This window comes from Gopherus flavomarginatus, chromosome 5 (assembly GCF_025201925.1).
Source record: "Gopherus flavomarginatus isolate rGopFla2 chromosome 5, rGopFla2.mat.asm, whole genome shotgun sequence".
Taxonomy (NCBI): Eukaryota; Metazoa; Chordata; order Testudines; family Testudinidae; genus Gopherus; species Gopherus flavomarginatus.
In genome coordinates, this window is record NC_066621.1 from 141,062,755 (window position 1) to 141,086,841 (window position 24,087).

A 24,087-nucleotide genomic window follows, 5' to 3' on the forward strand; every position below is an offset into this window, starting at 1 on the left:
GTGCAGAGCCCAGGGTTCAATCCCATTTCCTTATAGACACCCTTCTCCCCCTCCCATGATGTAGTTTAAAAGCCTGATCCTGAGACTTGTTTGGAAAGTTTGGCCCGGGCTGCGCCATGCAAACTACTAACAAACAACCCCCTTGTCACTGTTCAGGAACCTCTGGGTTTTTATTTGAAGGGGTTCGCGTGGCAGGCACCCAACTAACGCCCCTGAAGGTTTGGAGCCGAACGGAGCCTTGCAGGGTCAATGTGGGAAAGAAACGCTCAAACTCTGGCGGCTCCCACCTCGTTCAGCCCACCCCACGCGGAGCCCCTCCTCCCCTCGGAGCAGTTTTTCCTAACGCGCTCCTGTGCGCTCGGTCCCTTTCTGCACCGAGGTGAGGAGCTCACTGCTCCTCCGCCTTCTCCTCCCCCTGCTCCGCCCGCTGCCTCAGTCCGGGGCTTCTCTCGCGAACTCGCGACCCAAACTTTACTCCTTTGAGTTACAAGAACATGGGAGGAAATATTACGTAGCTCCAGGCTGCCGCCCGCCGCTGCAGCAACAGCCGCCCTTGCAAGTGGAGACCAAGGAGCCGGACTTTGCAGCCCCCGGTCTCTGGACTTGGCAATGGGCACGAAGGTCTTTCAGGACAGCTCGGGACTGCGCAGCCCAGTGTAGCTGCAAACAGCCGGGCTCCGGGCGCGCGGGTGGGTCAGGGTCCAGGTGACCAAACCCGGCCTGGGCCGGAACCATGATCCGGGCTGCAGAGAACCCAGCTGGGAGAAGGTGTCTGGGCTCTGAACACCGGGCTGCGGGGGTAAGTTGGGGCGGAACTTTTGACGGAAGGTTGATGGAGCCTGGTGCAGAGCACGGGAGTTTTCACCCCTGCCCTCCGCACGGGGACCCCCCCGGGTGCTTGAAGTTTGTTGCTAGTTGGCCGCGCGCTTGGGAGGCGCGAGGGAACTTTGCACGGGAGGCCGTGCAAGCAGCGTGCGCGGGAACCGGGCAGTGCACCGGACCAAGGGTTGCAGAGCTGGCTTTTTGCACCGGTCCGGCCCGGGGGCTGCTCTTTGCAGGGTTCCCTCCCAGGCGCAGGGACCCCTCTTTGCAGGCTGCCCCGGTTGACGGGAGCTGCTGGCTCCTTGCACTGTCCTGAGTCCTTCTCTCTTTGCAGGTCGCGGAGGGAAGCTCTGGGCGAGAGCCGGCCCCGCTCTCTCTGGAGCTCGCCCCTAGGAAGAGGCTGCCGCCTGCCGCCGATGAGGACCGTTGCGGCAGCCGCCCCCCTCCGGAGGGAGCTGGGGCCGTCTCGCTGGCCGAGCTGGGGCACTTCGAGAGAGCCGGGAAAGGAGGATGGTGCAAAAACTGCCAGGTCAAACTGGCCGAACTCAAGAAGCAAGCGGTGAAACTGGCCGCCAGCAGCAGCCCAGCTAACTCCCTGCCGGTAAGCCAGGCCCTTGCCCCCTGCCCGGGCACACACTCACGCGGAGTGGGGTTGTGCAATGACATCTGGAGCACACACAGCTAGAGAGCTGTGGAGCCCTTCCCTAGACCTCTACACTGTGCCCACCCAGTACTTGGCTATAGCTAGATCTTTGCACACTACACAAATCTGCCTGGGGAGGGCTATCTAACCCATAGCGTGTGGAGAGCTATGCGCCTAAGGTTCCTGGTACCTGTCTAGAGCTCAGCATCTGGAATTCAGTGCTGCTGCTGCCTAGCTTTCTGCGTAGTACTTTTAGAGTATCTAGAGCTACCTGCTATGCTGCAGAGCTAGATCTCTGCATAGTAAATACCTGTGTCTATACATCGTGCAAATCTGGACCATTGCATAGTGCAGATCCAGAGCTGCAAGGGGAGCAGAGGGGGCAAAAAACCCTAACTAGTTTTAAGACTGAGCTTGATAAGTATATGGAAGGGATGTTATGGTGGGATTGCTTTACAGTGGCATGTGGCCCATCTGCGACTGCTAGTGGCAAATATCCCTAACAGCTGGAGATGAGACACTGGATGGGGAAGGCTCTGAGTTACTACAGTGAATGCTTTCCTACGTCTCAGGCTGATGGGTCTAACATATTTGGGGTCAGGAAGGAATATCCCCCAGGCCAGATTGGCAGAGACCCTGCCGGTTTTCACCTTCCTCTGCAGTGGGGGGCATTGGTCACTTGCTGATTTATACTAGAGTAAATGGTGGATTCTCTGTACCTTGAAGTCTGTAAATCATGATTTCAGGACTTCAGTAACTCAGCCAGAGGTTATGGGTCTATTACAGAAGTGTGTGTGCGGGGGAGGAGGTTCTGTGGTCTGCAATGTGCAGGACGTCAGATGATCACAATGTTCACTTCTGGCCTCAAAGTCTATGAGTACAGCTCTAGGGCTCTGTACTGTATACATCCAGATAACTCTATGTCTGTGTTTCCAACTATTTTTAATGTGACTTGATTCTAAAATGGGTGATTTCAGCACTAAAAATGGTTAAAAACATTTCAAGGACTTTAGATTTCAAGCTGTTCTTTAGCAAAATGAAACTGCAGCAATTGCAAACTTACCCAATACATACATATAACTGATTGCCAGGATTACTTTTTGCTGACAGTGTGAGCTGAAGAGTAGATTAAACATTGTGTGGCGTGCAGTCCGGAACACACACTGTGTCAGAGATCAAAGTCAGTCCAGACTGTGCAGTCTTTCCTCACACTAAGAGCATGAAGTGCCAAAAGTGCCCTTTGTCAAACTTGGTAGAAGTTGGTGTAAGGGGCCTGTGACTCAGAGCCCCAGTCACAGAGTTCTGGGAGATAGTCTGAGCTGAAAGGGCAACTGTGCTTTACAGGACATTAATTTGTTCTATTGCAAGATCACTAACAATTGGCAGTAGCACTAAAGTGGCACTAACAATAGTTCATTTCATGCAGGTCATAAAATGCTACCGAACATTAAACTGTGATGTTCCTGATATGCCTACATATTTCATTCATATAATTTGGACAGAAAGTTTATGAAGGATGGTTTTGCTGGGCCCTAAATGGCCGGATGCTTGAATACACATCTCTGCTTGGTGGGTTGGCTCCTGTTCTCAATCTCACAAGGGCAAATCTTGGTCACATCATATTCTGATGCATTTATGCCTTCTACTAGACATTGGTGAATATCCGATAATAAATGAATATAATGCATGAGTGTTCTGGGGCTTTCATTTGCCATATGCATTGCTTTACCTATAGGTAGTGTGTTTATCTGCACAGTCTTCTTCTTTCTCTGTCTATATGATATGCATATGTTAGTTGCATTATTTTATTAATATGTTCTTCTAGCACAAGTATGTGAAACATTACTCTTAAAAGCCATTATAGGTAAAAAGCACATACAATGGTGACTAGACATATTAACAGATCACAAAGATTAGGTAGTGGGACAACATAGAACAGAAGACCCCTACTGGTTCATTTACAAGGCAGACAAAATGTGTATTACATTTTTGATAGCATTGGAATAACATTGTTTTCCAAACAATGCTTATCTGGATGTTTGCAAGAAGGGGGAGAGGTCTGCAGAGGAAGCCAAACCCTCTTGACCTTCATTTTCATTCAAAGAGTTCCTGTATGATCTACAGAATTCCCATTGCATCTAAATATAGTTTTGTTTGGAGGTGCATTGTACTGTAGTGTCAGAATGCAAATCTCAGATTATAGTATTTTAGGGCTTGATCCAAAACCCTCTGAAATCAATAGGAGTCTTTCCATTGATTTCAATGGGCTTTGGATCAAGTCCTTATTTCTTTAGTGTAAAATGTCATGTACTTTATCTCAACTGAAGGCAGAACTATTGGACCTCCTGTTGTCTGGATCCCCATGAATGGTGAATAGAAGTTTAATTTCCTATTGTTAAGTGTATGTGACATGCTGGCTTTAAAAGAACCATACAATGCCTGAATTCTTATTATAGGAGTTTCTGCCTTTATTGGAAAGTAATGAGGTCCTATATTTAGATGGAAAAGTACATGGATCTTTGTCATGGGAAAAAATACATGTGCTGGAAAGTCAATGGGTCTTGCCCAGGTGTTCAGGTGAAGAGACTTGTCTCCAAAGGCCTGTTTGTGTGGTCTCATTTGTGTAAGTCTCCAGGGAACCTTCCTGATAAGCACTTGATGATGGGTAAATTAATCCCCCTTTTCTCCAGGGTTCAAACCATGCACAGAAAAGTAATAACGTAATAGCTGTCGCAGTATTAAAACCTTGACAAACTTGTTCGTAGAATAATAGACACAAAGAGTGGTTAGTTTATTGAGTAGCATATGATAATCTCAAAGAGCTGAATCTGTAGAGTTACAGGATATTTAATGATTGAAACTGTATTTTCAAATGCCCACAATGCATTTAGTTCAGCAAATAAACTACTTAGTACAGAGGAAGACAACACAATCAACAGCTAGAGTCCCTACTAACTTACTGCACACTACACTAGCGTACTGTGAAGGCAACAGGCGATAATGATCAATGGTCATGATCCTCAGCTGGTGTAATCTGGCATTACTCTGAAATCGGTGGAGCTATGTTGATTTACAACAGTTGAGGAACCGAACCAGCATGTTGGCAGGTTGAGCATTTTATAATGTTTGTGCTAGAAAGGCGGCTTTTATTCTGCTTTCTTGTTTAATTACATTACAAGCCATTTGAAAAATCAGCTTCTCTTCCGGGCAGTGGCAAATTCATAAATTGAAAATAAAGATAGAACTAATGACAAGGAACTAACATACTATGGGATGAGTAAACACAGGAAGGCTACTTCTTTGAACTTGCTATGTGCTCAAAGGATTTGTGGCCTTTGCCATGATAATTAAGAAATCTTTCAGCACAGATTCAGAAAGGTCTCTACGCCTGGTACAGAAGCTCTTTGGGAAGGTGAGTGGGTGGTTTATAGATTAAAGAAGGACATAATTATTGATGAAAGAGGGAAGTTGCATTCTCATACATCGTGCAATTGAGAAGGGATTGAATTCAAATTAGAGTAAAAAGTCAAAATATTGTTTGCTGTCCAAAGGATGAGTTTCTGTAACCTACCTTAAAGGATAATAATTGCTTGAGAATAGTATGATTAGTTTAACTTTTGTGCTGCTGCCCTTTGAGTAAAAGGTAACTTAAAATGAGGTTTCAGTGCTAGTGTTATGCAGTGACTACTGGTACACAGTTGTTGTGTTATCTTTTTAAAGTCCACTGACCATATATGAACAACTGATAAGAAAGATATGAATCTTAGCCTAGGTTAAAACTCCAGACCCAAGTTCTTAAACAAGAAATTTACTACACTCTACACTATCAATTCCCTTCTTTTTCTGTTGTCTTTACTGTTTGCTGTCACAATGATACCTGAAAATGAATTAAGACGTAGTTTCAATCAAGCATGTGTAGAAGCAAGCAAATGTGGAAGTATCACAGATTAGCATTAAATATTGCAGTATCAGTGTCAGTTTACTGGGCCATGTACTGATTCTGTGTGAAAAAATAGACTAAAAAGAAAGAGTCTTGATTTAGCTCTAATAAAAAGTTTTGTATTTGTCTGGCAGACTGGATGCCTCAGGGAATTGGTAATGGGATTCAGTCTTTTACTAATGGGGTTCTGGTTTGAATTCAGACCAGGTTGGTAGAGACTGAAAGTTGTTATAATTTGACAGCTGTTTGGTGACCTATAGGAAAATAGTTGGTGGTCACAGTCTCATTCCCATTTGGCAGATATCCTCATCACAGAACCACAGCACAACAATTAGCACTAATTGGCATAGTTGTTGGCAGTCACACAAGAGAGGCCAAGGATTGAATGGGCATGTAGATTTAAATAATAATAATAATGCTTAGTGTTTAAGATCTTCACAGCACTTGACAAATGTTAATTAATTAAGCCATTCAATGCCCCTGTGAGGTAAGTCAGTCTCATTTCTAAAGAGATGTCAAAGCAGCATATGGACCTCAGAAAGGAGGGAAACAGGCAGAGAGGTTAGTATTGGGCTACACACAAAAATTATATCTTTTTACTTATATTGGTATAGTTAAAGCAGTACAGTTCCCAAGTGTAGATGCAGCTGTATAGGTGTAAAGGTGTTTTATACTGGTATAGCCATTCCTGTATGGGAAGGGGGATAAGCTATACTGGATTAAGACACCATTATGCCAGTATAAGTACGTCCACAATAGAGACATAACTATACTGATATAGTTAACTCTTTCAGTAAAAAATCACTTCCCTAGCCCAAGTAGTTATATTAGTACGAACTGTGTGTTTAGACCAAGCTTAAGTGAGGCCAAAAGCACAGGAAGTGCCAGTTTCAGAGCTGGGATTGAAACTGAGGTATTCTTAGCTCTTTTAGTGGTAAGAGTGAGTACTGGAGGGGGCGGAGTACCAGCTTCTTGTATTCTGCCTGCCCTTCTCAAGAGGTGGGCTAGCTATATGTTGCACAAGTTACAGTCTCTGAGTGGCCATGACTGTTCTTTCTAGAGGAGGGAAATACAGTAGTCCAGTACTGAGTTGATGAACATTTGTATTGTGGTTGATAGGTCCTTGTCTGAAAAGAAAGGCTGTAGTCTCCTGACAAGCAGAAGGTAAAGCACATTGTCCTGATTACTGTTGATCGCTGGTTATCAAGGAATGGTGCTGAAACTAAAAATACTCCAAGGCCTCACACTAATTCAGCAAACAGAAGGAGATCCTTTCCACAGAGAATGTTGTCAGGGTCTTGGCTAGCTCCTCAAAGTTTGTTTTCCTCTTCCTACTCGTAACTCTTTGCTCTTGCTTGGACTGAGCTCCAGCCAGCTGTTTTTCATCCAAGTGATTATTTTGTGCAGGTATTGTGACACCTTTGTGATAGCATTAGTCACAGAGATGAAGAATAGAGTGTCATCAGCATATTGGTGACACTAGATCCTGGGGCATCATATGACCTTTTGCAGGGGTTTCTATCATAACCTTAGTCCCAGATTTGGACCTTAGCGTCCAAAATATGGGGGTTAGCATGAAAACCTCCAAGCTTAGTTACCAGCTTGCACCTGGTACTTGCTGCCACCACCCAAAAAATTAGAGTGTTTTGGGGCACTCTGGTCCCCCTGAAAAACCTTCCCTGGGGACCCCAAGACCCAAATCCCTTGAGTCTCACAACAAAGGGAAATAATCCTTTTCCCCTTCCCCCCTCCAGGTGCTCCTGGAGAGATACACAGACACAAGCTCTGTGAAACTACACAGAGACTCCCCCCTCTCTGTTCCCAATCCTGGAAACAAAAAGTACTTTCCTATTCCCCCCAGTGGGAATGCAAAATCAGGCTAGCAATCCAACACACATATCTCCCCGATTTCTTCCTCCCACCAATTCCCTGGTGAGTATAGACTCAATTTCCCTGAAGTAAAGAAAACTTCAACAGGTCTTAAAAGAAAGCTTTATATAAAAAGAAAGAAAAATACATACAAATGTGCTCTCTGTATTAAGATGATACAACACAGGGTCAATTGCTTAAAAGAATATTGAATAAACAGCCTTATTCAAAAAGAATACAAATCAAAGCACTCCAGCACTTATATTCATGCAAATACCAAAGAAAAGAAACCATAGAACTTACTATCTGATCTCTTTGTCCTTACACTTAGAAACAGAAGACTAGAAAGTAGAAAGTACTTCTCCAAAGCTCAGAGAAAGCAGGCAGACTCACAAAAGACTTAGACACTCAATTCCCTCCACCCAAAGTTGAAAAAATCCGGTTTTCTGATTGGTCCTCTGGTCAGGTGCTTCAGGTGAAAGAGACATTAACCCTTAGCTATCTGTTTATGACAGTTTCACATGTATGCTAAAAAAATAGAGAGGGTACAGGTTTGAAACTTGGGGGCTCAGTATGTGAGGGCATTTGATGACCAGTTGCCCATCATCACTTTGGGTGCTATCAGAGCATGGTCACAACCACTTACTCAGTCAGTTTGTCTGGGACAGGAAACATGGAGATGAGGTAGTGGTTTATGAGATCGCTGGCTTCTAGTGCTGGTTTCTGAAATATTGGTTGGACTATTGCATGCTTTAGAGATGTAAGCTAATAGTCTTCTCTGAAGAAGGTTTAAAGGAAGTCATCAGTAGTGGATCTAGTTGAGCTTCCTTGGATTTCACTCATACAATTGTGCTTACCTGGATAAGCAAGGATCCAATTAACATGTGAATGTCCCTCACAACTTCTAGTACCTCTGAGTGTGTAAGAGATCTGAACTTACCAAGGAGGGTGCGGTAGCCCTGGCCCTCTGTTATGAATTGGCTTTCTTTCCCTCCACAGTCAGTTAATCTTTTGAGCTCTTTAGAATGTGGGGCAGTTGGATCTGGAATTTGGTGAAGTCAGCTGATTATTTGGAATGACTTACTAGGCCTTGAGTAACCTGTGATTCATCTTTATTTTGCTGTGAGATTATTTTAACCCCGCAAACTGGCCCCGCTGTAGTAGGGTTGACACACATTGGAGGAAACATATGGGGGAAGCTTGTGCTAACACTCTGTACTTACCCAGTGGAGAATAAGGGACTCCAGTTTTGATGTTCCAGTTTTCAGTGCCTTTTGTGAGCACTAATTTCCGTTTAAAATGTTTCATATTTAACATTTCAAAAGATGCCTCAGTGTAGAAGGTGCATCTTTGTTAGTAAATATGAGCTACAGGGCATTTTTTTGATGCATCTTTAATATTTAATTTCTGCAACACGGAATCTTGCATAGACATGGCTGTCGAGTGCTTCAGGCTGTGAGATCAGATGTGGTTTTCAGGTACATGTGGAGCCTAATAAAGGGGATAGTGACAGTGTCAGATCAAATGTACTGAAATAAGCAACCAGGTAAGCTATTGTGTCCTCAGCCCTGCAATAGTCCTCATGCTGTATAAAAGGCTATGAAAGCTCATGGGACTGAAGCAGGGTTGTAATCAGCATGCCTAAAACATTTTGGATTGTCAGGCATGCCCTTTTAAAACATAGGTGAGCAGGATTATCATGCAACACTGATGCCTGAGGCAATTGGTCTTCTCACAGGGGGATCTGAAATGGGGGAAGTAATGATTCCACAATTAGCTCCAGACTGCAGCCTCCTGGGCTGGTTGAGGGTAATTAGTATAGTTCTTGCTCTTTCTCTAGCTAATTTCTTCAACACCCTGGCCTTTTAGACAGAAACACAAAAACCGGTTAAAAATTGAAGGGGGGTGTGTGAAAGAGCATCTCCTCCTAACATCTGAGGTTACTTTGAACCTGTTGAAATATGTAGTATTGTTTTATTATTTTTGCTAAGAGTTCCACCTACAGAATCTCAACCAACTTCTGACGTGTTAATAGCAAGACTGTGGGAGGCAGGGCGCATCTCTCCTGCTGCTGCAGGTTGTGACTGATTCTCTTGATTTGACAGTTCAAGACTCATGGAATGTGGGCTGATCAAATCACCAAGAGATTTTTCTCTATCCAGAGCAGGGCCCTTTCCACTTCTTTCTTCATACTCTTGATACATGGACCTACAACCCCATGGAAATGGCATTGTCTGAGTCCAAATCATTCTACCTACTGAGAACACGCTGAAACCGGGGAGGGCAAGCTTAAACTGGCTGCTGTTGAACAGATTTTTCCGATGTAGAGGCCAGTGTTTTACACCATCCTTTCTAGAAAGAAGAAACTTTCTAGCTGGATTTGTATACATTTTCTGCATGGAATAGTATTTTGGAAAGGCTCTGTTGTCCTTCTTTGAACTAAATTACCTTCATAAGCTAGATCTGGTTGGATGTTACTCAGGTTAAGAGTGAGGGAGATCTGTGTAATTAAGGTTACCAGGCTCTCTTTTTTTAGTATAGGTGAAAATCTGTGGAACCCAACTTATCATAAATACTATCCCCATCCTCTAACCTGGAACCCCTAGTCCTAGGAGTATTCCCTACTTACATTGCCGATGTAGTCAAGTAAAGAATGTACTGATCAAGAAACTTGAGTTCTGTTCCTGCCTCTGCCACACTTGGTCATCTTTGGGAATCACTTAGGCCAGAGTTTTTGTATGTGTCTGTTAATTTTGTGTGTCTATTTTTGGGTGCCCAAGGTGAGAAAACTAGGACTTAATTTTCAGAGCTTATAAGCATTCACAGCTCCCACTGAGTTCAAACAAAGGAAGAATGGTCTATGGTTAAGGCACTGGACTGCGACTCAAGAGATCTGGCTTTAAGTCTCAGATCTACCACAGATTTCTTGTGTGAACTTGGGCAAGTCATTTAATCTCTCTGTGCTTCCATTTCCCATCTGTAAAATGGGGACAGTAGTCTCTTTTCCTTCCCTTTGTCTGTGTTGTCTTTGGGGCAGAAACTGTCTCTTACTATTTTTTTCTTCAGTGCTTAGCACAAGGGGATCTGATATTAGTTGGGGTATCTAGTTGTATTGTAATACAAATAGTAAATAGTAATTAATAATAAAAACTGGCACTGATGCTGACAGTCGGATGTTGCAATAGGGAATTTGTACCTTGCAACTGGGTTTCCAAGTCTTGTAGTTTTAAACTGGGGGTGAAGATGGAGGCTGTCTAGTTGGGATCACTGGTTGCAAGTGGGTCACTATCATTTGAAGAGAAAAAATCCTTTAGGAACCAGAAACAAAGCCAGGAACCTTAGGAAATAATCAATTAGAGTTGTAAAAAAGGATCTGTCCTAAAATAGCTCTGAAACTTGACAGCTAACTAGCAGGGACATGGCGAATTTGTGGAACAGGAAATATGGGGTGGTGCAGAGTGTGTCAGGGCCAAGTGGAGCGTGTTTAGGGAACAGATAAGAGCTCAGAAGAATGAGAATGGATTAGTGCTTTAATGATGACACGGTAGTACCTAGAAGATGCTTATCCGCATATTGCAGTGGGCTCTGACTGTTGTATCATTAGACTACTGTGTTGATGAACTACGATGGTTCCTTACCAGATACCAGAAACTATTGTACTGTTGTACTCATTGAGAAGCAAAGTGATGCTGTTATGGAAATGTACTAAAAATGGGTTACCTTGTTTTTTCTTAATAAAAATGTATTATTAAGAGGAAAATGTTTGTAGAGATGCACAAAATATTGTTTTCAAATGAATAATCCCAGCAAGGGGTGTATGTAACTTTGCATAATAACTGATTTTTCTTCTAAGTAAATTAAAATGAATATAAACTTTTGGTGTAAATGTTATTTTAAAAGATGCTGTGGGTTATGCAGTAGCATCAGTGGCATATTCTGTATTGCAGGGGGTTGCGTTGGAAGGTATACTGCATGCTTTTATTGAATAGCACACACATCAGACTTGTGTAACTTTATGGCTCATACTTAATTATTGTTGACCCAAGACTGTAAAACTTTGGATACCATCCTTTCTTCAAAACACATCTATATTCTCTCTCTCTCTCTCTCACACACACACACTCTCTCTCTCTCAGCTAGTCCATTTTGACTGACTTTTCCCTAATGTTGAAGTTGCACAAGCTTTAAGACGAGGTAGTCTACTTTTTGTCAAGATCCAAATTTCTTGGTCAAGGTATACTCAAAGTCCAGACTCCAGAGAAAATAATAATTGAAAAATTACAATAATTATAATAATAAGTAAATAAAAAGATTTCAGGGTCCGTTCAAAAGCTTCTGGCAGTCCGAATTTGGCCCACAGTCCGCTTATTAACCACCTCTGCTTTAATGTATATAATTAAGAGATGTTCATTTGCGTGTAGGAAAAGTGTTTAAATGATATAAACAAAACCATTCATTTTAAACAGCAACATTTCATGTTCATTTTTGCGTGTTTACTTTTAGCACTTAGAATCAGGCTTTGTTGCTTGCATACTGTGCTAATGGAAATTGCATTAATGCTTATGGAAGCATCTGAAGATGTGCCAACACTAAAGGGTTAAATATACAGAAATATTCCTCTTCTCATGAATCATGCCTTAAATTCAGGCTTTATTCAGTATTCTTGGAATGTAGTAAACTGATCTGAAATTCTCGTTGAGACGGAGGCCGGTATTACCATATGTCAATACTTGTACAGAATTGATTAGAACACCAGGCGGGAGTGGGAAAATGATCAATTTTCATTTAGCTCTTAGGAAATCTTCGGCTAAAATTGTTGCGGGATTTTACACTGCTCAGTGACTATGACGTGGAAGCATTCTGAACAAAACTGAAACTTGATACCTCTATTTAGGTTGATCATTGAAAGGCTCTCAGCATTAACTGTGGAAGAAAAGCATTAGTTCTAGTTTTCACAGCATTCAAAGGATTATGTTTAAAGTGTATTTTATTTTACTGCAACATACAAATGTTGAAATGTATTTTGTGCTACCATTAAGGCAGGTAGAAGACTTGCAGAGTTAATATATTGATCAATACTAATCTCTCTGAGAATGGGCTGATTTTGCTGGAATGTTTTAATAGGCATATTCAGTTTGTTTTACCCTCTCGTTTTAAGCATAGAATCATAGAATTATAGCAATAGAAGAGATCTCGAGAAGTCTTCTAGTCCAGACCCTTGTGCTGAGGCAGGACCATGTAAACGTAGACCATCCATTGCAGGTGTTTGTCCAATTTAATTCTTAAAAGTCTCCAGTAAGCAGGATGCCACAACCTTTCTTGGAAGCCCATTCCAGAGCTATCTTCATAGTTAGAAAGTTTATACTAATATCTAACCTAAGTCTCCATTGCTGCAATTTAACATGATTATACCTTATGCTACTTTCAGTGGACCTGGAGAACAATTGGTCACCATCCTCTTTATAACAGCCTTAACATATTTGAAGACTGTTATCAGGTTCTCTCCCCTCAGTCTTCTTTTCTCAAGACTAAACATGCCCAGTTTTTTAAACCTTTCCTCATAGGTCAGATTTTCTATATCTTATATCATTTTTATTGCTCTCATCTGGACTCTCTTCAATTTGTCGGCATCTTCCTTAAAGTTTGGTGTCTAGAACTGTATGCGGAATACTAGGTGAGGCCTCACGAGTGCAGAGTAGAATGGAACAGTTGCCTCTCATTTCTTACATACAATGCTCCTATTAATACCCCCCAGAATGATATTAGCAATTTTCTGCAACTATATCACATTATTGATTCATACTCAGATTGTGATCCACTATAACCCCCAGATCCTCTCCTGCAGTATTACAGCCTAACCAATTATTCCCCATTTTGTAGCTGCGCATTTGATTTTTTCTTCCTAAGTGTGGCACTTTGTACTTCTCTTTATTGAATTTCATCTTGTTGATTTCAGACCAATTCTCCAATTTGTCAGAGATGTCAGTATACAGTTTGTCTGATGATGCCCTAGCTTGCGATATTTTATTTATTTATTATTGATTTTGGGTCTGATGTTGTGAGGTGTGAAGCCTCCTACACTCCCAATGAGAATTTGAGGGCACTCAGCTCTTCTCATTGTAGGAAACAAGGGTGATGTCATGGTAGGGGCCTGCTACAGACTATCCGGGAAGAAGAGGTGGAAGAGTCTTTAAAAAAAAAGAATTAACAAAATCATCCAAAGCATAGGACTTGGTGGCAGTTGGAGACCTCAACTACTCAGACATTTGTTGGGAAAATAACACAGCAAGGCACAGATTATTCAACAAGTTCTTGGAATGCATTGGAGACAATTTTTTATTTCAGAAAGTGGAGAAAGCTAATAGCGGAGAGGCTGTTCTAGATTTGATTTTGACAAATAAGGAGGAACTGGTTGAGAATTTGAAAGTGGAAGGGTGAAATTGATCATGAAATGGTAGGAGGGAAAACAGCGTAATAAAGATAATGGATTTCAAGAAGTCAGACTAGCATATTCGGGAAGTTGGCTAGTAAGATCCCATGGGAAGCAAGTCTAAAGGGAAAAGCAGTTCAGGAGCATTGGCAGTTTTTTATTAACACATTATTAAGGGCACAAGAGCAAACTATCCCACTGCATAGGAAAGATAGGAAGTATGGCAAGAAACTACTTTGGCTTAACCCATAGAGCTTCAATGATCTGCAAAGAGTCCTACAAAAAGTGGAAACTAGATTAAATTATAAAGGATGAATATAAACAAATAACACAAGTATATAGGGGCAAAATTAGAAAGGCCAAGGCACAAAATGAGATTAAACTAACTAGAGACTTAGGGTTAGTGCGTCTGGTGAAGACACGCTATACCAACAGGAGAGCATCTTCTGCTGACATAGTGCAGTGTAGACACTGCTTTAAGCTGATGTATCTTATGTTGCTCAGGTGGGATGACTTTTACACACCCCTGAGCAACGTAAGTTACATCAACGTAAGTGGTACTGTTGACAAGCCCATAAAGGATAACAAGAAAATATTCTACAAATACATTAGAAGCAAGAGGAAGACCAAGGACAGGGCCCATTATTCAATGTGGGAGGAGAGGGGAAACAATAATAAAAATGTGGAAAAGGCAGAAGTGCGAAATGACTCTTTTGTTTCATAGAATATCAGGGTTGGAAGGGACCTCAGGAGGTCATCTAGTTCAACTCCCACTCAAAGCAGAACCAATTCCCAACTAAATCATCCCAGCCAGAGCTTTGTCAAGCTTGACCTTAAAAACCTCTAAGGAAGGAGATTCCACCACCTCCCTAGGTAACCCATTACAGAGCTTCACCACCCTCCTAATGAAAAAGTTTTTCCTAATATCCAACCTAAATCTCCCCCACTGCAACTTGAGACCATTACTCCTTGTTCTGTCATCTGGTACCACTGAGAACAGTCTAGATCCATCCTCTTTGGAACCCCCTTTCAGGTAGTTGAAAACAGCTATCAAATCCCCCCTCATTCTTCTCTTCTGCTGACTAAACACTCCCAGTTCCCTCAGCCTTTCCTCATAAGTCATGTGCTCCAGCCCCCTAATCATTTTTGTTGCCCTCTGCTGGACTCTTTCCAATTTTTCCACATTCTTCTTGTGGTGTGGTGCCCAAAACTGGACACAGTACTCCAGATGAGGCCTCACCAATGCCGAATAGAGGGGAATGAACATGTCCCTCGATCTGCTGGCAATGCCCCTACTTATACAGCCCAAAATGCCGTTAGCCTTCTTGGCAGCAAGGGCACACTATTGACTCATATCCAGCTTCTCATCCACTATAACCCTTAGGTCCTTTTCTGCAGAACTGCTTCCTAGCCATTCGGTCCCTAGTCTGTAGCAGTGCATGGGATTCTTCTGTCCTAAGTGCAGGACTCTGCACTTGTCCTTATTGAACCTTATCAGATTTCTTTTGGCCCAATGCTCTAATTTGTCTAGTGTATCTACCACTTCTCTGAGTTTAGTGTCCTCTGCAAATTTGCTGAGAGTTCAGTTCATGCCATCCTCCAGATCATTAATGAAGATATTGAACAAATCTGGCCCAGGACCAACTCTTGAGGCACTCTGCTTGAAACCGGCTGCCAACTAGACATGGAGCCGTTGATCACTACCCGTTGAGGCCGACGATCTAGCCAGCTTTCTATCCACCTTATAGTCTAATCATCCAGCCCATACTTCTTTAACTTGCTGGCAAGAATTTGTGGGAGACCGTATCAAAAGCTTTGCTAAAATCAAGGAATAACACATCCACTGCTTTCCCCTCATCCACAGACCCAGTTATCTCATCATAGAAGGCAATTAGGTTGCTCAGGCATGACTTGCCCTTGGTGAATCCATGCTGACTGTTCCTGATCACTTTCCTTTCCTCTAAGTGCTTCAGAATTGATTCCTTGAGGACCTGCTCCATGATTTTTCCAGGGACTGAGGTGAGGCTGACTGCCCTGTAGTTCCCCGGATCCTCCTCCTTCCCTTTTTTAAAGATGGGCACTACATTAGCTTTTTTCCAGTCATCCGAGACCTCCCCCGTTACTAGATCGTAGGCCCTGATTCTCATGGGAGACTTTAATCACCCTGATATCTGCTGGGAGAGCAATACAGCAGTGCACAGTTGCTGGAGGAAAGCATTGTCCACCTCATCCCCCTGGTTTGGTGGTCTATAGCAGACTCCCACCACGACATCACCCTTGTTGCTCACACTTCTAAACTTAATCCAGAGACTATCAGGTTTTTCTGCAGTTTCATACTGGAGCTCTGAGCAGTCATACTCCTCTCTTACATACAGTGCAACTCCCCCACTTTTTCTGCCCTGCCTGTCCTTCATATCTATCTATGACAGTACTCCAGTCATGTGAGTTATCCTGCCAAGTCTCTGTTGTTCCAATCTCATCATAGTTCTTTGACTATGCCAGGACTTCCAGTTCTTCCTGCTTGTTTCCCAGGCTTCTTGCATTTGTGTATAGGCACTTAAGATAACTCGCTGATTGTCCTGCTTTCTCAGTCTGAGACAGGAGTCCTCCTCTCTTGCACTCTCCTGCTCGTGCTTCCTCCCGGTATCCCATTTCCCCACTTACCTCAGGGCTTTGGTCTCCTTCCCCTGGTGAACCTAGTTTAAAGGCCTCCTCACTAGGTTAGCCAGCCTGCTTGCAACGATGCTCTTCCCTCCCTTCGTTAGGTGGAGCCCGTCTCTGCCTAGTACTCCTCCTCCTCCTTGGAACACCATCCCATGGTCGAAGAATCCAAAGCCTTCTCTCTGACACCACCTGCATAGCCATTCATTGACTTCCACAATTCAACTGCCTCTACCCAGGCCTTTTCCCTGCACAGGGAGGATGGACGAGAGCACCACTTGCACCTCAAACTCCTTTATCCTTCTTCCCAGAGCCATGTAGTCTGCAGTGATCCGCTCAAGGTCATTTCAGTTTTCACCAAAAAGATAAGTAGCGACTGGACGTCTAACTTAGTGAATGCCATTGAAAATGAGGTAGTATCAGAGGCTAAAATAGGGAAAGAACAAGTTAAAAATTACTTAGATAAGTTAGATGTCTTCAAGTCACCATGGTCTGATGAAATACCTCCTAGAATATTCAAGGAGCTGACTGAGGAGGTATCTGAGCCATTAGCGATTATCTTTGAAAAGTCATAGAAAACAGGAGAGATTCCAGAGGACCAGAAAAGGGTAAATACAATGCCAATCTATAAAAAGGGAAATAAGGATGACCCAGGGAATTAAACACCAGTCATCTTAATTTCAGTGCCCAGAAAGATAATGGAGCAAATGCCGTATATATTCGTTCATTAGCCCGTTTGTTTATAAGCTGACCCCCCCCAGATGGTTAGGTAAAAATAGCAAAAACTGTATGACCCTTTCATAAGCTGACCCTATATTTAGGGGTTGGCAAACTTTGGCTCCCGGCTGTCAGAGTAAACTGCTGATGGGTCAGGATGTTTTGTTTACTTGGAGCATGTGCAGGCATGGAGCCCCTCAGCTCCCCATGGCCACGGTTCACCATTCCCAGCCAATGGGAGCTGCAGGAAATGGTGCTTCCTGTAGCTCCCATTGGCTGGGAACGGTGTATTGCAGCCACGAGGAGCTGAGGGCCTCCATGCCTGCAGATGCTCCAGGTAAACAAAACGACAGTGTATTAGATATTCAATTCAATGATTCCATAGAGTTTAAAATCATCAAATTTTAGTGTAGACCTGTTTATAAGTCTACCCCCACTCTTTGAATTAAAACCAATAGTAAAAGGTTCTATAGCCATATAAATAAGAAGAAAACGAAGAAAGAAGAAGTGGGACCGCTAAACACTGAGGATGGAAAGGAGGTTAAGGATAACCTAGGCATGGCCCAATATCTAAATAAGTACTTTGCCTCAGTCTTTAATAAGGCTAATGAGGAGTTTAGGGATAATGGAAGGATGACAAACGGGAATGAGGCTATGGAGGTGGATATTACCACATCTGAGGTAGAAGCCAAACTTGAACAGCTTAGTGGGACAGAATCGGAGGGCCCAGACAATCTTCATCCAAGAATATTAAAGGAACTGGCGCATGAAATTGCAAGCCCATTAGCGAGAATTTTTAATGAATCAGTAAACTCAGGGGTTGTACGTACGACTGGAGAATTGCTAACATAGTTCCTGTCTTTAAGAAAGGGAAAAAAGGTGATCCGAGTAACTATAGGGCTGTTAGTTTGACATCTATAGTATGTAAGGTCTTGGAAAAAATTTTGAAGGAGCAAGTAGTTAAGGACATTGAGGTCAATGGTAATTGGGACAAATTACAACATGGTTTTACTAAAGGTAGATTGTGCCAAACCAACCTGATCTCCTTCTTTGAGAAGGTGACAGATTATTTAGACAAAGGAAATGCAGTAGATCTAATTTACCTCGATTTCAGTAAGGCATTTGACATGGTTCCACATGCAGAATTATTAGTTAAATTGGAAAAGATGGGGATCAATATGAAAATTGAAAGGTGGATAAGGAACTGGTTAAAGGGGAGACTCCAATGGGTCGTACTGAAGGGTGAACTGTCAGGCTGGAAGGAGGTTACTAGTGGAGTTCCTCAAGGATCGGTTTTGGGACCAATCTTATTTAACCTTTTTATTACTGACCTTGGCACAAAAAGCGGGAATATGCTAATAAAGTTTGCCGATCACACAAAGCTGGGGGGTATTGCTAACACAGAGAAGGACCGGGATATCATACAGGAAGATCTGGATGACCTTGTAAACTGGAGTAATAGTAATAGGATGAAATTTAATAGTGAAAAGTGCAAGGTCATGCACTTAGGGATTAATAATTAGAATTTTAGATATACATTGGGGACACATCAGTTGGAAGCAACAGAGGAGGAGAAGGACCTTGGAGTATTGGTTGATCGCAGGATGAGTATGAGCCGACAATGTGATATGGCCGTTAAAAAAGCTAATGCGGTTTTAGGATGCATCAGGCAAGGTATTTCCAGCAAAGATAAGGAGGTGTTAGTACCGTTATATAAGGCGCTGGTGAGACCTCACCTGGAGTACTGTGTGCAGTTCTGGTCTCCCATGTTTAAGAAGGATGAATTCAAACTGGAATAGGTTCAGAGGCGAGCTACGAGGATGATCCGAGGAATGGAAAACTTGACATTGAAAGGAGACTCAAAGAGCTTGGCTTGTTTAGTCTAGCCAAAAGAAGGCTGAGGGGGGATATGCTTGTTCTTTATAAATATATCAGAGGGATTAATATTAAGGAGGGAGAGAAATTATTTAAGCTTAGTACCAATGTAGATGCAAGAACGAATGGGTATAAACTGGACACTAGGAAGTTTAGACTAATGGTTAGAAACCTTCGTCTAATTTCAAGAGGAGTGACGTTCTGGAACAGCCTTCCAAGGGGAGTAGTGGGGGCAAAAGACATATCTGGCTTTTAGACTAAGCTTGATAAGTTTATGGAAGGGATGGTATGATGGGATAGCTTAATTTTGGCAATTGATCTTTGATTACCAGCAGATAAGTATGCCCAGTGGTCGGTGATGGGATGTGGGATGGGATGGGATCTGAGTTACTGCAGAGAATTCTTTCCTGAGTGCTGGCTGGTGAGTCTTGCCCACATGCTCAGGGTTTAGCTGATTGCCATATTTGGGGTCGGGAAGGAATTTTCCTCCAGGGCAGACTGGCAGAGGCCCTGGAGGTTTTTCGCCTTCCTCTGCAGCGTGGGGCATGGGTCACTTGCTGGTGGATTCTCTGCAGTTTGAGGTCTTCAAAGCACAATTTGAAGACTTCAATAACTCAGACATAGGTTAGGGGTTTGTTATAGAAGTGGATGGGTAGGGTTCTGTGGCCTGCTTTGTGCAGGAGATCAGACTAGATGATCATATTGGTCCCTTCTGACCCTAAAGTCTATGAGTCTATGAGTCAGTTTTTTACCAAAAATATTCGGCTTATGAATGAGTATATATGGTAATTAAGCAATCAGTTTGCAAACATCCAGCAGATAATAAGGTGATAAGTAACAGTCAGCATGGATTTGTCAAGACCAACTTAATAGCTTTTTCTGACAGGGTAATAAGCCTTGTGGATGGGGGAAGCAGTAGATATGGTATATTTTGAGGTTAGTAAGTCTTTTGATACTATTTTGCATGACCTTCTCATAAACAAACTGGAGAAATACAGCCTAGATGGAGCTAGTATAAGGTAGGTGCATAAATGTTTAGAAAACCATTCCCAGAGAGTAGGTGTCAGTGGTTCACAGTCAAGCTGGAAAAGCATATCAAGTGGGGTCCCACAGGGATCAGTTAAGAGTCTGGTTCTGTTCAATATCTTCATCAATGATTTAGATAATGGCATAGAGAGTACACTTATAAAGTTTGCAGATGATACCAAGCTGGGAGGGGTTGCAAATGTTTTGGAGGATAGGATTATAATTCAAAATGATCTGGACCAAACTGGAGAAATGATCTGAAGTAATTAGTATGAAATTCAGTGAGGACAAATGCAAAGTACTCCACTTAGGAAGGAACAATCAGTTGCATACATACAAAATGGGAATGACAGCCTAGGAAGGAGTGCTGGGGAAAGGGACCTGGGGGTCATAGTGGATCACAAGCTAAATAGGAGTCAACAGTGTAACACTGTTGCAAAAAAGCAAACATCATTCTGGGATGTACTAACAGGAGTGTTGTAAGCAAGACACAAGAAGTAATTCTTCCGCTCTACTCCGTGCTGATATGACCTCAGCTGGAGTATTGGGCGCCACATTTCAGAAAGATGTGGACAAGTTGGAGAAAGTCCAGAGGAGAGCAAAAGAAATAGTTAAAAGTCTAAAAAACATGACATGTGAGAGAAGATTGAAAAAATGATATTTGTTTAGTATGGAGAAGACTGAATTTTCAAGTACATAAAAGGTTGTCACAAGGAGGAGGGAGAAAAATTGTTCTTCTTAACCTCTGAGGATGAGGCAATAAGCAATGGGCTTAAATTTCAGCAAAAACTTCCTAACTGTTAGGCTAGTTAGCGCTGGGATAAATTGCCCAGGGAGGCTGTGGAATCTCCATCATTGTCTAACCAGCTCTTAAAAATCTCCAAACACCTGCCAGGGATGGTCTAGATAATACTACGTCCTGCCATGATTGCAGGGCACTTGACTAGATGACCTCTCAAGGTCCTTTCCAGTCCTATGATTGGGCCCTTTCTTAGCACCTGCTACCAGAGCTTTTAGGAACTATGACAGAATGTATCAATGAAACCAAACTGCCCATAGTGGGTAGCGTAAAAACTACTTCCCATGATGCAGCTACTGCATAACAGAAGCCAAACTACTGTGAACATCAAGCACAACAGCCAGAAAAAAAATAGCTAGGCTAAACCAAATACACGTGCCTGTCATGATGTCACATGGACTTTGGTAGACTTCCAGAGCTAGTTCCAAAGGTGAAGACCTTCTACTGTGAAAGTGCTATTGCTTTTCCTGGGGAATTCACTTACACAAATGGAAAGCTGGAGCATCCCAGATGACCTTAACTGTCATGATGAGGTATAGGGTGAGAAGCAGTCACTTGTAGCTGGATTCCCAAATTAGCCTATTAAATGCTTTCCATCCTCTGTCTTAAGAAACTCTCCTTTGTAAGGCTTAAAGATGTGGGGGTCTTTAGCTGGTCTCAGCTGGTATAAATGGCCATTGAGGTCAACTGAACTTGTCCCATTTATTTGGGAATATGATGTTACTGCCCCTTATATCCTAACTATAAGAAATAGTTGTATGGAAACCATTAAGTGAGCTATTTCCATGTGACTCATGGTAATGGATATCTAGGGTCACACACATACTACCTTCAAAATTATTTTAAGAAACATAGTGACTTCTCCCTGTATTATGCTGTCTTCTGTTATTGTTTTTAGAGCATCAGAGCTGAGTTTAGTTTCTAGGCTGGAACTGAGAAGAAGGAATGCTGAGTAACAGAAATATAGGAAGCTCCTCAGGGTGACTGTATTTTAGAAGTACTAGCAACGCCACCACATTTTGTGTTAAATGCATACACCTGTTGCAGCAAGGTGTTGACAGCTTGGAGTATAAAAACTATGATTCCAATAAAAGAGAAAGGGCTGAAGACAACTTAGTTTCTGATGAGAAATCAAGTGATCCGAACTGAAGGCCAGATCCTGTGTGCACCAGTAAGAGGAGCAGAAGTCCCATACTGTCTTGTAAGCCTGTTCTGCACTGAGCCAACTGGTCCTGAGACTGGTAGGAACTAGTCAGTAGAGTGGAGAGAGGGATTTGCTCCTGATCCATGGTAGGGAGCCACAATGTGGTTTGAAGGATTGGGGGAGAAGATGTCAAACAAATGTGCTTCCTGCCTCACCCTATGTCTTCCTTGCTGGGGCCATAGAGGTTACTACTAGGCCTGTATTAACCCATGTGGATTTTGTGCTGGGGGAGAAGATAAGGAAGTGTGTCTGGATTAGGATCCCGGCAGTCTCCTTGCACGAGGGCTGGGGGTTCACTGGATGACTCAATGCTATCCTCCCATCCCAATCATCATGGACTGGGAATTTTCAGATCTAAAGATCCATCTTCTGGCTGAAAATCCAGGTTTAGAATGATCACCTAGGAGTTTGCTGTTCAGGCCAATAAACGCATTCGATGTCCAAGGTGTATTACTCACTCATGGAGCAATCCACCTTCATTGGGACATCAGGTAAGCACTGCTTCTCCTGACATGACCTCCAGTGCCCCATCTACCAGATATGATTGTTGGTGTTAGGGGAGTAGACTCCGCTTCTTGGAGGAGTTGTCTGGCCCACAGGTGCTATACACTCATCCACCTCCAAGGGGAGACCTCTTTCAGGATCCATATTAATCTCAAGTGCAGTGGTGCATCCATTGGCTGTGACAATCTAGAAAACTCCATGCTGCAGATGGGCCATGGACTAGGATTTTGCCCATAACTTGAGGTTAAAAGTTGGCCCACAACCTCCAGTTTAAAATGTTGAGAATGGTGGTGCAGTTTGCATAATTATGATCCGAGCAAGCAGTTTTTCTGTTTTGTTGTGATAAAGGTTTTGTTGCAAAGAAAGAAGAGTGTATTTGACATTCCTCAAACAAGCTTTCAAAAGGGGAATTTTGTGTGTATGACTGAGTAGCACTGAAATGCTGTAAGATATTGTCCTTTTGTGGGTTTTGTAAAGAGGAGACATAGTTGGAGTAATATGCCCAAGGTCTCACAGTCTGTAGAGAGAGCTTCCTCCAGCAATTACCTCTAAAAATAAAATAAAACCTATTTATTATTGATAACCCATGTTTCACATAAAGAAATACTTCTTTTGATAATGTTAATTTTTTTATTCGTAGGCTCAAAAAGAGTCTAGAGTAAGCCAAATGTGGAGGATGAAAATACATATATGAGTTAGTGTATTAAGTTTACATATTTTTGGTTCAATGGATTTATGGCTTTTAATTACATCTTCATGCCTATTCACTTGAATTGGGATCCCTTGGGGCCCTTTCTGTAGAATTTCATGCTTATGTTCTTACATCTACAAGATTCTTTAACCTATAACCTTGTGTATTCTGACAGCCACTTGACTGACCTTTGCTGAAATTGCCTTTTATTCATTAGTTTTAGGTTTCAAAACATTAACCAAGAGTAAAATAGGTGGAAAATACTTTTCTGATCTAAAGGTTGCTCAATATCCATGATACTGAAGCAGTTTGATGTACTATAGCTATGAAATATAGGCAGTGAGTCTCAGCTCTTCCATCGAGGGGAAGGGAGGGGTTTGTGTTTCTCATATTCTCAGGCTATTCAGGGAGTCTTTGTAAATCGGAGCAGCCCCAGGCTGCTCTTGGCATATGCACTGGTTACAACAGCTCCCTATGGCCTACTGCTTGCAGAGAATAGCCAGAATATGATGTACCCACCCCTTCTCTGACATGCCCCTACTGGACTGCTAGTGGGACTGGATAAGAGCCTATAAGTTTCACAGGTCTATAGTTCTGAATCTTGCAGTGTGTATGCTATTATTTCCAGCTGCTGTCAGATATAGGGCCTGGGCCCCATCTTGTGACAAAGTAAATCAGGAGTGATTCCACTGAAACTGAAGTATAAAACCAAAGTAAAATGAGGAGAAAATCAGGCTCATTGACTTCAGTAGAGTTACTATTGATTTACACCTGTGTAACTGTGACACAGAAGCCCAGTGATAGGTCACTATTCTGTGTCAGCAGTCCCTGTGAGGCTTGACATACTGTTTTCAAGATATGTATTTAAAAAGTGACATGTAATATATCATTTGATATCTGATAACA

General features: G+C 42.6%; 1 protein-coding gene across 1 annotated transcript in view; it reads left to right on the forward strand.

Annotated features, from left to right (window-relative positions):
- The first annotated feature begins 387 nt into the window (after positions 1–387).
- The window catches only part of KIF26A (kinesin family member 26A), a 146,210-nt gene continuing 122,510 nt past the window's right edge, over positions 388–24,087 (forward strand). The window contains exons 1-2 of the mRNA XM_050954076.1: positions 388–799; positions 1,157–1,423. Of these exons, the coding sequence (XP_050810033.1) occupies positions 734–799; positions 1,157–1,423 (333 nt within the window). The 5' untranslated portion in view covers positions 388–733. The remainder of the gene's footprint in view (positions 800–1,156; positions 1,424–24,087) is intronic.